The sequence below is a fragment of the Monodelphis domestica genome, chromosome 5, assembly GCF_027887165.1.
Source record: "Monodelphis domestica isolate mMonDom1 chromosome 5, mMonDom1.pri, whole genome shotgun sequence".
In the NCBI taxonomy this organism is placed as follows: Eukaryota; Metazoa; Chordata; class Mammalia; order Didelphimorphia; family Didelphidae; genus Monodelphis; species Monodelphis domestica.
In genome coordinates this window covers 41,085,211-41,100,330 of record NC_077231.1, presented here as the reverse complement: position 1 = coordinate 41,100,330, position 15,120 = coordinate 41,085,211, and the positions used below count along the sequence as shown (strand labels likewise).

The following is a 15,120-nucleotide window of genomic DNA, read 5'->3' as shown; positions in this document are numbered from 1 at the left end:
CTCTCTTTCTTTCTTTCATTCTTTCTTTCTTCCTTCCTTCCTTCCTTCCTTCCTTCCTTCCTTCCTTCCTTTCTTTCTTTCTTTCTTTCTTTCTTTCTTTCTTTCTTTCTTTCTTTCTTTCTTTCTTTCTTTCTTTCTTTCTTTCTTTCTTTCTTTCTTTCTTTCTTTCTTTCTTTCTTTCTTTCTTTCTTTCTTTCTTTCTTTCTTTCTTTCTTTCTTTCCTTCTTTCCTTCTTTCTTCCTTTCCTTTTTCTTCCTTCCTTCCTCCCTTTCTATCTTTTTTCTCTCTGTCTCTACATGTCTGTCTCTATGTCTCTGTCTCTATCTCTCTTTCTCTGTCTCTTGGTCTCTGTTTCTCTCAGTCTGTTTTTTTTTTTCTCTCTTTCTCTCTCCTTCCCCCCCTCCCCCTTCAATTTCTCCCTAGTATTTCTCTTTAAGTTCTGACTAGACCTTGGCCTCCAAACAGAGCCAGACAAAGTGGTGGACAAACCCCAACGGCCATAGAAAGTGCCTTCAGGAGCCCCTGTGAAACTTCCCGGCTGAGTTACTGCAGCGCTCATTCAAAAGCGGAAGTGAAAAGCCAAATAAAGTCAACTCTGTGGAGGTCCTGGGGCCTTAATACTGAGCAGCCATCGGAATACCAGAGGGATGCATCATGATTCAAGTGATTACAATAAATGCCTAAGAAAGCAATAAGGATTTGGCACTCAGAATAAAGCATTGGCAAGGCAGCCCAAAGCCTTCTGCCTGCTGGAAGAAGCTGCTGGAGACACTTTCTTTCTTTGAGTCCTGTACATTAACAGCGTTATCTAGAGTAGCAAAGCAGTTACTCATCAGGCTTATTAAATGATGTCAAGGCTTTATTGTTTTCTTCTGGGAGAGGCATTTGAACGGAAGATATTTTTCTCCCAATGTGTCCACACCAGCCCAATCCTGGAAGATAAAGCACATACCTTGAGCATTACCGAGTCAGGGTGCACCTTTTTTCCAAGACAGCCAGCAGAGTGAATCATTTCAGAAAAGAGGTGCTGAAAACTTAAACAAGTGCTCTCTTGATTTAACACAGGGCTTAATTATGGAACAGACTCCTCAGAGACATGGGCAAGTTAAGGCAGAGCATACTTTTATGGAACAAACATTTGAAGAACAATAAAAGAAGACCAAAAAAACTAACTTACTGATCTCTTCCTGGCCTGAAGAACAACAAAAACAATAACAGTAGTAGGAGCTAACACTTGCACAGCACTTCAGTTTTTGCAAAGTGCTTTATATGTGTTATCTCATTTGATTCTGTGAAACAAGTGTTATTATCCCTATTTTGTAGATGAGGAAATCAAGGCTGAGAGGCTAAGTGACTTGCCTGGGGTCTCACAGCTAGTGAGTATTGAGGCAGGATCTGAAATCAGGTCTTCCTGAATCCATGACTAGCACTCTATACTCTGAGAAACCTAATTGGCCTACAAAGAGGAGTGACTGGATCTGATTGTTTTAAATATAATAATCAAAAAGACCATCTCTCTTGGTGGGAGCCAGAAGACTGTCAGAGAATTCTAGGGGGAAAATGTTTTGCATGTTACCAGTTTTATTTTGTATACATAGGTGGCTACATTGACATCCTTGTTTTTATGCTATCTTTTTTACTGTAATCATTCCTTCCCATCTGAGTGTAGTACTCCCTTAGGTTATGGTGATGGAGGGGTTCTTTGAGAAGAAAACATTGTCTTTTGACTGCTGTCTGACTGTCATCAATACACTTTAATTGGCTGATGAGTTAGAACTCCCTGAATAAAATAAAGTGTCAATACCAAATCTTAGGTTTCAGTTTCTTATAATTTCAGTATATAAAAAAATGGATCTCTCAGCTCTGGAAAATCAGGTGGAGGTCTGAAAGTAACAATCCATTGACCATCCTATCTATCTTCCATCTTTGTGCCCTTGAACTGACCTAGTATACAGTACTATACAGAACTGACCTAGTATACAGTAGTATACAGAAACAGCTGAATGGTCATTTGGGAATATTATAGAGTGGGTCTCTGCTCAGTTGTAATATTTGTATTCCTTTTAATTTCCATTTCATTAAGTTCAGTGAGATGGTTCAGTGGATGCAGAGCTGGACACAGACAAACACATCTTTCTAAATTCAAATCTGACCTCAGATTTATTGGCTCTTACTTACTGACTCTGTGATTTTGGGCAAATCACTTAACCTCAGTTTCTTCATCTGTAAAATGAGCAGGAGAAGGAAATGGAAAGCCTCCAGTATCTTTGTCAAGAAAACAAAAAATGGAGATGCAAAGAGTCAGATACAATGGAAAACAATTGTTCTTTTTTATAGTTCTGCCTTTGTACTTCAGACTACCTCACAGTTTTATGGCATCTACAAATATGATAAGTATGGTGTCTCTCTGTTCATCCAAGTTACTGATAAAAGTGAAAATTTTAAAGCAAGATCAGACATTCCCACAGACTCATAGAACCAGCAGAAACTGAAGAGGTTGTATACTCTTTGCCAATGCAGAAAATCATAAACTATGAGTTATGAGTTGGAAAGGATCTTGAAGGTCATCTATTATCTACTATACCTACCCAAGAAACCCTTCTTTGTCCACTTGACATTTAGCTTCTGGGGATCTCCTGTGAAGGAGAAGCTACCACCTCATTGGGCAACTCAGCAACTCATTCCATTTTGGGTTTGTTCTTATCAATGGGAAGTTTTCCCTTGTATTAAGATGAAATCTACTTCTCTACCATCTCTTAATTTTGTCTTCTTAGGCCAAGCAGGATAAGTCTAATCCATTTCCTATATCACAGTCCTTCAAATCCTTGAAGACAGTTTTCCTATCTCTCTTAAACATTCTTTTCTTCAAGTTAAATATTTCCAGTCCCTTTAATCCTTATATGGCATTCTTTCCAGACTATCATGAAAGACCTGCTTTCTCCAAAAAGAAGGAGCTTTAGATAGATGGAGATGGTAAAAAGAAAAAAAAACAATCACTATATTAGGGAGCCATAAAGATAAAGAGCATTCTTTATCCATTCTTTTCCTGATATATTAATGGAGGACATAGGTCCGCATGACTCCTTAGTAAACATTGAGGGAGTTGGGGTTTGTGGTGGAGAAGAAGGGGAAAGAGAAACACAGGAAACTTGGAGTAGTACTTTAACTTTGGGAAACAATGAAGATCCCTGAAAGGCTCACCAGAAGAGGAAAATTAGTTAGCTTGACTATGAGTTCAGGTATAGCCTTTATGTTCTGTTGGCTAAAGTAAAACCTAGCCTAATTCAATGTTTTCTTAGCCTAAGTGCTTGAATTGGAGCTGAGGGCCTTTTCCTTTTTGTTCTAGAAGTCTAAACAAGAGTCACATTTTATCATTTCCAGGAAAAACCCTAGATGGGTGCAAAATGAGCCAAAATATGGTGTTCTCATAGGAAACCCTGGATGAGGGCATGAAACAGAGACTTTTATATGAAAATCCACCAAAATTGCCCTCCAAAGCCTGTGATCTTAGAGTCTTTGGTAAATGGTCAATGGTCACACTAGTTTATAGCCTATAACTTTGCATCTGCCTATATTTGGCCCTCTGGTTTTATTTTATTTTAGGATATGTTATTCAGTCTGTGTGACTAAGCTTGGTTCAAGGCATTTATGGTTCAGTTTTGTGTTTTTCAGTGTGGGTGATTCAGTCTGTCCATAGTAGAGTGTGTTTTGTCTTCTAACTAAGTAACAAGGCAGAGCCTAGACAGAGTAAGGAATGATGTACTTCCAGAGTTCCTTGCCCATTTTTAGCAAGCAATAATTTCTCCCATCTTCTAAACTATGTTAGCAAGGGATGCTGCCTGCCATTGCACAATCAGGGATAAAGGATTGAAATGCAAATACAAGGAATGAGACAGTACAGCGGTATCAAAACCACACTGAAGTGAAGTAATTACTATCAGATTCTTTCCTGGAAACAGGTTTTCTATTTTATTCCTTTGTTTTGTGAACAGGGAGGGGTAGGGGAGAAGATTGGTGAGGGAGGAGTAAAGGGAGACCCCTGGGCTTGAGAAAGTAGAGGGCAATATTTTGGAGGCAGCGTCAGAGCACAACTAGAGGATGGCTGGACCAGAAAAGGTTAACATTAAATATGTCATCCTTTTTGCCTAACAATAACCCTAATTATAAAGTTTCCAAGTCTACTGCCCCTAAATTTCAGCAATAGTAAGAAAAGGATAATTCAGATACTTGAGTTTTTGAAGATCCTGTGATTTCCTCAGAATAAATACACCCTCCACCAAGCAGTTTGCATCCTTTTACTGCAGTAGGTGGTCTTTGAAAAGAATTGATTCATCTTGGTTAGCTATTGAATAGTTCCAAACTCTACCCTCTCTACTCAGGCTGGCCACACAGTTCTCTCCCCAATATTGCTTACCTAGCCTCATGCTTCACTGAAAATATTGAGGCCAATGTTAAAAGCTCTCACTTTCTCCCAGTTCTTTGGATCAAATCACCTTAACAATGCCCTCTCCCATTCTTTTACCCCTTGCACTAGTCAAAGAGGATAAAGTGGACTGGCCCCTTTCCAATGCAAACCCCTCTTCTTGTCCTCAAACATTGGCCCTTCACTCTCTCCCTAATTTTCAACTGTTTCTTATCCCCTGGTTCCTTCTCTGTTGCCTTCATTTTCATCCAGTTATCATTATCTTTTAAAAAGGAAAACAAAAACACTTGGCCCTACTATTCCTCTCAACCTACCATCCTGTACCTCTCCTTTCTTGCATAGAGAACAAATTTTTTGTGGTTATATGATTCATGTTCTTTCCCCCCCTCCTCCCACCCCCTCCCATAGCCAACAAGCAATTCCACTAGGTTTTACATATGTCATTGATTAAGACCTATTTCCATATTATTTATATTTGCACTAGGGTGATCATTTAGAGTCTACATACCCAATCATATCCCCATCAACCCATTTGATCAAGCAGTTGTTTTTCTTCTGTGTTTCTACTCCCACAGTTCTTACAGATAAACTCTTTAAAGAGTGGTCTATAGGGAGCAGTTGGGTAGCTCAGTGGATTGAGAGCCAGGTCTAGAGATGGGAGGTCCTAGGTTCAAATCCAATCTCAGACACTTCCTAACTGTCACCCTAGGCAAGTCACTTAACCTCCATTGTCCATCCTTTACCACTCTTCTGCCTTGGGACCAATATTGATTCCAAGACAGAAGGTAAGGGTTTTTTTTTTTAAAAGAAGAATGTTTACTTCTTTCCACTCACTCTCTCATTGTCTACTCATTTTTCACACCTTTATAATCTGACATTCATCCCTTGGCTAGAATTGCTCTTTTCTAGATCACCTATGATATTTTTATTGCTAAATTCAATGACCATTTTCTTAATTTTTATCCTTCTTGACCTCTCTACAGTCTGGTATTGTTGACCATTCTCTCTACTCAAGAATTTCATGGCATTGCTCTGCTATGGAGTCCTCTTCCTGTGTGGATGCTTCATTTCAGTATCCTTTGCTAGATCATCATCCATGCCCTGCCTCTCTGTGTGTGTGTGTATGTGTGCATACATTTATGTGTGTGTGTGTGTGTGTGTGTGTGTGTGTGTGTGTGCATTCCTGGGCTCTGTGCAATTACAGATGTTCCTAACTTTCAATCTGTGAACTTGTAGATAGGATGGATAGATAGATAAATAGAGATTAGATAGACAAATTATATAGATAGCTGTATTTTGCTATAACTTATTTCCTTTGTAAACTTATGTATTTGGGGAGATTTTTACATTTAAAAACAAGATTTTGAGAAAGGTTTTTACCAGACCTTGGCCAAGAAGATGCAAAACAAAAAAAGATTCTCTGCTCTAACTTCTCCCTTTCTCTTTCAGTGATTTCAACAGCTCCTATGTGTTTGGCTATCCTTTCCATATAAATAACTCCAAAATCTCAATCTGTCCCTCATTTCCTTCTGAGCTATTGTGTATCTCCATCTCCTCACTAGATACATCTATCTGGATGTCCCATAGGAATCTCAAACCAAACATTCTCAAAACTGAATTCATTATCTTTTCTCCTAAACCCACTTTCTCTTCTTAACTTGCCACTTTTCTGTCAAGGTCATCATTCTTCTAGTTCCCAAGGTTTATAATCTAAGAGTAATTCTTCTTCCTTCATTCTTACTTGCCTCCAGATCCAATCAGCTACCAGATCGTATTAATTATGCTTGTTCACATGTCTTCTATTTTTGCACCCCACTCAGCCCAAGTAACAACTCCTTCAAAGGATTTTGCTGATTCCACCAGATAATTCTTACCTCCTGCTGTGTCCTATGTTCATTTTGATTTTATAATACTTATCTATAACCATGTTGTATCTCCCAAGGGGAATAAAAGTAAACTCCATTGGGGAAGAGGCCATGTCACTTTTGTGTTTGTACCCCCAGTACCTAGCACAGGGACTGACATAGAGTAGGTGCTCAGCAAATGTTTGGCAATTGGTTGATCGATTAGGGACATAACTACAAATAGAGTGCAATAGATGAAGGATTGGTGAGACCAATAGAAAGAGAACTTTAGAGTAGTATCCAGAAAGACAGTGATGAACAGTATCAAATGCTACAGGAGAGGCCAAGAAGGATGAAAACTGAAAAATAGTCATTGGATATAGGAATAGAGAGATCATTGGTAACATGGAAAAAATAGGTTTAGTCAAACGGTGTCCACAAATGTCATATTATAAGGGGCCGAGAAGTGAGTGGAAGGTGAGAAAGTAGAAATAACTAATAACTAGACAGGAGCTTTTCTAGCAGTTTCACTATGAAAGAGGGGGAATAAATCCAATAGCTTGAAGTGATAGTAGAGTCAAATGAAGGTTTTATAAGAATTACAGTGTTCTAATCATAGTAGATGTAACAATAAAGGTACAAGGAAACAAGAAAAGGTTGAAAATAATGAATAGGGAGACAGACAAAGGAAGATAGGTGTAAAAATGGAGATTTGAACCCCAAACTTCAATTCACAGAAGTCCTTGGCCACTTCCCAGAATGCTTTGTAACCTCACCTGAATTCCCACCTGGGCCGAGAACAGAAATTGTATTTAGGCTGACTCTCCGCCTACTTTGGGTCTCTCTCTCCCTGCTTCCACTTCCAAGCACAGGAGTCTCTTAAGATGTAGTGTAAGTGAAACTGAATGGGCCTTTTGGCCCTCCTAGGCACGTGCTTTCTTATTTTGTATTTTCTTTATTTCTTAATCTTTAATAAGCCTCATAAAAATATAATACTTTTAGCAGAGAAACTAATTTTAACTGCTACATAGGGGAGAGGGAGACAGATAGAGACAGAGGCAGAGAGAATTATTGAAAGGTAAACTTCAATAGACAATATAGAATTTGCCTTCAAAAGGACCTTCTAATACAGCCTTCTTATTTTACAGGTAAGAGAACACAACTGTAAAAGAACCAAAGAGATGAAATTATTTTCCCTATGTCATGCAAACAATAAGTGGCAGAGTCAGGACCTGAATCAAAGTCATATGATGACAAATATAGTGTGTTTCCACTGGAAAGAACCAGACTGCTTCATCTAGGAAAGATGGAAGGAGTTGGGATTGCCACTGGCAAAGAAAAGGACCGCTTCATCCTCTAAGCCTGGAAAAGAGGATGAAAGAATGAAAGACAATACTGAGTGAGATAGGACATTGGGATTTAAGGAGGAAATGGATTACTCATTAAGGGGTAGCCTCATTCAGTTCAGCAAACTATAAGGCAAAGTCTTTTGCCAAATATGAGAGTGATGTATGTGACTTGGAGTGAAGATTTAGACCAACCACTGTGGGGAATGCAATGGAGAATCCATCAGAGAAGAGTGAAAGAATTGGTGTGAGCAGTGAAAGGCCCATTGGATGTTAAATAACATCCATTTGTAATAGATTCAATCGAACAGTCTAATGACTTTCTTCAGCCACATTCATCAGGATATGAGTAAAAATGTGCGAAGATGGAAACTACACAAGGTTGGGGTAGGAATGGCATGAACAGATGGAACAAGGGAAATAATCCAAGTGTTGATGACAGTAGAGAGTTAAATTATTTAACTGAAAGATCAAGATTTTGAAGAAAGGAAAGCAAGCCAGGGTAGGGTTAATGTCCTGGTATAATGGGTAGAAATTGAGGGTTTTTTTTTTATAAAAGGTTGAACTGGATTATTTAAGAATAGGGTCACCAGGAATTTAATTAATTCCAAGGAGATTTATTTTAACAATTTATTTATAAAATATAGAAAGAATGAAAGTAAGAAAAATCAGAGAGAGTATAGGGTAAGATTTCTAGGCTACACACTAAATATTTTGCTCCTGCCCTAACCTGGGGATGCAGGGAGCTTCTCTCAAGAGGTAGGTCTCTCCTGAGTCTAATCTCTTCAGAAAATCCAGGAAAGGAGTCAGCCTTTTTCACTCACCATGTGTCAGTCCAAAGGAAGAGATTTAAGAACAGTCACACCAAGTCCAAGGTCTCAGGTCCAGTAAGCAGGTTCTTCTCAACCTTCAACTCAAACTCAGAAGTTCTAAGCACTCAGAAGTCCCAAGTACAAGGAACTCTCTCTCATAGAAAGTTGTAACTCCTTTTAAAGACACTTCCTTGTGTCCATCAATTCTGATTCATCACCCACTGTTGCACACATAGGTCACAAGTCTCCCGCACTCAATTGTGAGTGGAGTGTTTGCAATTTTGGTGATTAAATCTAAAAATGGTCAGGGAGAGTTAATTTGATTTAATTTAATGGGAGCGAAGGATGCATACAGTGCCTGGAGATTGCAGTGAGGACAGAGAATTGGTTTAAGAGGGCTAAAGTATGGGGTATTATGGAAAATAGAGGAATTTCAGGCATTTATCAGGTGACTACTATGTGCGAGGTAGTGGGGATGTACCTCCAGTGCCTCCCCTCAAGGAGTTTATATTCTATTGGGAAAAATATGCAAGATTAATGGTTACAAAATAAATGAAAATACCAAAGTTTTGGGGTTTTTATTGGAGAAAGGCAGAAGGGCACTAAAACCTGGGACAGTGTAGATCAGGAAGTTTAAGAGGTAGTACTAACGCTGACTCATGACAGAACCAGAGGTGAAAAGAAGTAAAGGGAAGGACTGCGTGTGCTGTATGATGAGTATATTGGGGGCATGGTGGCTTGGTGGATAGAGCCCCAGGCCTGGAGTCAGGAAGACTCATCTTCTTGAATTCCAACCTAGACTCAGACACTTACTAGCTAGATGACCCCACTGGGCAAGTCATCTAATCTGTTTACTTTAATTTTTTCATCTGTAAAATGAGCTGGAGAAGGAAGTGGAAAACCTCTCCAATTTCTCTGCCAAGAAAACCCTGAAAGGGGTCATGAAGAGTCAGACATAACTAAAAAATGACTGAACAACAACAATGACAACACTGAGTATATTAGAGAGGGAAGAGATTGAAAGCAGTAAGACCAATTAGGAGACTAATGCCAGTCTAGGCAAGAGATGATGAGGGTCTTAGCTAAGGTGGTAGCTGCATGATTAGAGAGAAGAGTGCAGATTCAAGAGATGTGGGAACAGAATTGAATATTTGCAAGGAACTAAGCAAAGAAAATCTCATAAAAACGCCTTATTTCAACCAACAAAAAGAACAAAGATGGGCACTTAACCACAGGGCTCAGGAGGACAAATATATGTTCTGTAAATTTTCCTGTAAGCCAATTAAGGCTTCTAGGCATACTGTTGTAGTTAAAATTAAACTATGCATTAATTTTCTTCAAGTTACAAGGCCCTAAGTGATTTGTTTAGGCATGTTGAGTTAAGAGACCTGATCATCTGAGTTGCTAGATTTTGAAAATAACTGTACAGTAATTGCTTTTGTACCACCCACAAGAGAAGCTCTTCATCTCATCTAAAAGTACCCTTGCCTTCATCCCACTTTCCCAACAACTTTACAAGATTTCTCCCATTTTCTCATTATTCCCAGCCTATTGAGCTGCTTTGAGGAATTTATTCTCCAGAGTGCACTATTTTTTTTTTTGTTGCTGTTGGCTAATTTTTTTTCCCCCTGCTGTGTAGTTACCAGGAAAAGTTGACTTCCTCGGGATCAAAAGGGTTTGCGATTTCTGTGATCAGTTGTATGTGGTTAGGTATTTTCAGAATATCCTGAATATGGAAGAACTCCAAAGCCCATAATCTGGATAATAATGGTCTGTGATGACCACATCCCCCAGCAAAGTCCCTTCATACCTGGGTCAGAAAACTTTACAGCCTCTTGTCTGACTCAAATGTACCCCAAACTGGATTGGTTAGAGTATTTCTTTGACGTTACATGATATGGGGCAATTTGAGGTATCATGGTATTCTACTCTCTCTCCCTGGAAGACCTATTCAAATCCTCTCCCTTGCTAATTGTGAAGGAATGCTGCTCCAAAGACTGTAGGTCAGAAGGGCTCAATAAATCAATCCAGATACACCCCTAATGAAAGGCAAATTAAACAGCATTTGTTTTCAGTTCATAGGTCTCCTTAGAAGATGGCTTTTGAGTGAAAATGAATTTCCTTCAGTTGAACAATATTAAGATTTTGCAAATTCAAACATGCTAAAGACCAGCATCCATTGCAACATTTTTTAAGGCTTGAGCCCAGGCAATTTTCTCTCATTTAATTTTCATAGCCAAGCAACAAACCTGAAAGAAATGAGTTCTCCTTGGGTGCAAGTATTACAACTGTGCTTTAGGGTATTTCATCAGAGGACAGAATCAGAGATGACCCAAACTCTTCCTTTCTGGGTCACCACAGATTATTAAAACAAATCTGCGTTGGGGAGGATAGGTAGCATACTTACATAGGGCTGGGGATAAGCCTCCTGCAGAAGGTGGGATCTGAACTGAGTCAGTGGAACCAGGAGGCAAAAAATGAAGAGGACGTTCCAGACACAGGAGGCAGTCAGTAAAAGGCATGGTATTGGGAAAATGGAGTGTCATGCATGATGAACAAGAAGGCTAGAGTTACTAAATCCTAGAGTAATCAGAGGGGAGTAATAAGCATCCTGGAAAAGAAGGAAGAAGACATCATTTGTGGCATTAAATGCAAATAAAACATTTTTTCTAGTTGTTGCTGGAGGTAATAGGGAGCTACTGGAGTTTGTTGAGTAGTGGAACAGTATAATCGGGCCTGCATTTTGGAAAAATCACTTTGCCAGATAAGTGGAGGATACATAATTGACCATATTAACAAGCAAACTGACAAAAATCACATGATTATCTCAATAGATGCAGATGAAGCTTTTGATAAAATACAAAACCCATTTCAATTGAAAGTACTAGAAAGTATAGGAATAGAATGACCTTTCCTAAAATAATAAACAGTATATATCTAAAACCATCAGCAAAAATCATCTGTAATGGGGATAAACTAGGAGCCTTCCCAAAAAGATCAGGAGTGAAACAAGGATACCCATTATCACCTCTATTATTTAGCATTGTACTAGAAACACTTGCTGTAGTGATTAGAAAAGAAAAAGAAATTGAAGGCATTAAAATAGGCAATGAAGAGACCAAGCTGTCACTCTTTGCAGATGATATGATGGTCTACTTAAAGAGTCCTAGAGAATCAACTAAAAAGCTAGTCGAAATAATAAAAAACTTTAGCAAAGTTGCAGGATACAAAATAAACCCACATATGTCATCAGCATTTCTATATATCTCCAATCCATCTCAGCAGCAAGAATTAGAAAGAGAAATTCCATTTAAAATCACCCTAGACAATATAAAATACTTAGGAATCTATCTGCCAAGACAAACACAGGAACTTTATGAACACAACTACAAAACACTTTCTACACAATTAAAACTAGATCTAAACAATTAGAAAAACATTAATTGCTCATGGGTAGGATGAGCTAACATAATAAAAATGACAATCCTACCCAAATCAATATACTTATTTAGTGCCATACCCATTGAACTAATGAAAAACTATTTTACTGAATTAGAAAAAAAAAACATAACAATGTTCATTTGGAAGAACAATAGATCAAGGATATCTTTAGAAATCAGGAAAAAATGTGAAGGAAGGACTTGTAGTCCCAGATCTCAAACTATACTATAAAGCAGTGGTTATCAAAACAATTTGGTACTGGCTAAGAGAAAGAAAGGAGGATCAGTGGAATAGAATTGGGGGAAATGACGTCAGCAAGACAGTCTATGATAAACCCAATGATCCCAGCTTTTGGGACCAAAACCCACTATTTGATAAAAACTGCTGGGAAAATTGGAAGACAGTATGGGAGAGATTAGGTTTGGATCAACATCTCACACCCTACAGCAAGATAAACTCAGAATGGGTGAATGCCCTGAATATAAAGAAGGAAACTATAAGCAAATTAGGTGAACACAGAATAGTATACATGTCAGATCTTTGGGAAAGGAAAGACTTTAAAAACAAGCAAGAGCTAGAAAAAATCACAAAATGTAAAATCAATAGTTTTAATTACATCAAATTAAAAAGGTTTTGTACAAACAAAACTAATGCATCCAAAATTAGAAGGGAAGCAACAAATTGGGAAACAATATTCATAACAAAAACCTCTGACAAAGGCCTAATTACTCAAATTTATAAAGAGCTAAACCAATTGTACAAAAAATCAAGCCATTTTCCAATTGATAAATGGGCAAGAGACATGAATAGGCAATTTTCAGGTAAAGAAATCAAAACTATTCACAAGCACATGAAAAAGTGTTCTAAATCTCTTATAATCAGAGAAATGCAAATTAAAACAACTCTGAGGTATCACCTCACACCTAGCAGATTAGCTAACATGACAGCAATGGAAAGGAACGAATGCTGGAGGGGATGTGACAAAGTCGGGACATTAATGCATTGCTGGTGGAGTTGTGAATTGATCCAAATATTCTGGAGGGCAATTTGGAACTATGCCCAAAGTGTGCTAAAAGACTGTCTGCTCTTTGATCCAGCCATAGCATTGCTGGGTCTATAGCCCAAAGTGATAATAAGGAAAAAGACATGTACAAAAATATTCATAGCTGTGCTCTTTGTGGTGGCCAAAAATTGGAAAATGAGGGGATGCCCTTCGATTGGGGGATGACTGAACAAATTGTGGTATATTTTGGTGATGGAATTCTACTGTGCTCAAAGGAATAATAAAGTGGAAGAATTCCATGGAGACTGGAACAACATCCAGGAATTGATGCAGAGTGAGAGGAGCAGAACCAGGAAAACATTATACACAGAGACAGATACACTGTGATACAATTGAATGTAATGGACTTCTCCATTAGTGGCAATGTAGTGATCCTGAACAACTTGGAGGGATCTACAAAAAAAAAAACCACCATCCACATTCAGAGGATGAACTGTGGGAGTAGAAACACAGAAGAAAAACAACTGCTTGAATACATGGGTGGAGGGGAAATGGCTGGGGATGTAGACTCTAAGTGAACATTCTAATGCAAACATCAACAACATGGAAACAGTTTCTGATCATGGACACAAGTAATATCCAATGAAATTGTGCCTTGGCTGTGGAAGGGTAGGGAGAGGGGAGGGAGGGAATTAATGTGATTATTGTAACCAAGGAGTAATGTTCTAAATTCACTAAATAAACTAATTTTAAAAAAAGAAAGAAAAATTATAAAATGCAAAATAGATAATTTGATTACATTAAATTAAACAGGTTTTGTGCAAAGAAAACCAATGCAGTCAAAATTAGAAGGATAGCAAGAAATTGGGAAACAATCTTCATAACATAAACCTCTGACAAAGGTCTAATCACTGAAATTTATAAGGAACAAAGTCAATTGTACAAAAAATCAAGCCATTCCCCAGTTGATAAATGGGCAAGGAGCATGAATAGGCAATTTTCAGATAAGAAATCAAAACTCTTAATAAGCACATGAAAAATGTTCTAAATCTTATAATCAGAGAGATGCAAATCAAAACAACTCCGAGGTATCACCTCAAATCTAGCAGATTGTTCAACATGACAGCAAAGGAAAGTAATGAATGCTGAAGGGGATGTGGCAAAATTGGGACATTAATGCATTGCTGGTGGAGTTGTGAACTGATCCAACCATTCTGGAGGGCCATTTGGAACTATGCCAAAAGGGCACTAAAACACTGTCTGCTCTTTGATCCAGCTATAGCAGTGCTGGGCTTGTACCCCAAAGAGATAATAAGGAAAAAGACTTGTACAAGAATATTCATAGCTGCGCTCTTTATGGTGGCAAAAAATTGGAAAATGAGGGGATGCCTTCAATTGAGGAATGGCTGAACAAATTGTGGTAAATCTTGGGGATGGAATACTATTGTGCTCAAAGGAATAATTAAGTGGAGGAATTCCATGTGAACTGGAATGTCTTCCCGGAATTGATGCAGAGTGAAAGGAGCAGAACCAGGATAAGATTGTACACAGAAACTGAAGCACTGTAGTAAATTCACATGTAATGGATTTCTCTACTAGTAGCAATGCAATAATCCAGAAGTATTTGGAGGGACATATGAGAAAGAATGCTATCCACATTCAGAGGAAGAACTTTGGGAAAAGAAACAAAGAAGAAAAGCAACCACTTGATCACATGGGTCAGTGGGGCTATGACTGGGAAAGTGGACTCTAAAAGATCATCCTAGTGCAAATACTAATAATAAGGAAATGAGTCTTGATCGATGGCACATGTTAAACCCAGCAGAATTGTGCATCATATGGGAGGGTGTGGGGGGAGGGGAGGGAAGGAACAGGAGTCTTGTAACCATGGAAAATTATTCTAAATCATCTAATTAAATAAAATAAAAAATAATAAAAATAAAAAATAAAAATAAAATAAAATTTTCACAGTTTTATCAATCATTTAGATGACAATTTAGATGCTGTTCTTGACTCAGGTCATTCTCCTGTTCATCTAAGTTCAACATTGGAACAAAATGAGACACATTCAGATCATTCAATAGTTAACAAAAGGATATTTACTTAGTCATGTGAAGAGAAGAATATTGAACAAGGATAGGTGTTGAGAACCCCCAGACTTGATTCAGCTGAAGGAAGCATCATGATTCAATAGCCAAGTATCTGAGAGCCTCTCATGTCCTTAGTTTTTTTTGTGGCTGCTATGTATTCT

General features: G+C 38.2%; 1 protein-coding gene across 1 annotated transcript in view; it reads right to left on the bottom strand.

Annotated features, from left to right (window-relative positions):
• LOC130454709 (RNA-binding protein 25-like) overlaps positions 1–961 on the bottom strand; it is a 1,400-nt gene extending 439 nt beyond the window's left edge. Inside the window, exons 1-2 of the mRNA XM_056800630.1 lie at positions 953–961; positions 30–236 (exon numbers count right to left, since the gene is read on the bottom strand). Coding sequence (XP_056656608.1) covers positions 30–236; positions 953–961 — 216 coding nt within the window. The remainder of the gene's footprint in view (positions 1–29; positions 237–952) is intronic.
• Between the last annotated feature and the right edge of the window lie 14,159 nt (positions 962–15,120).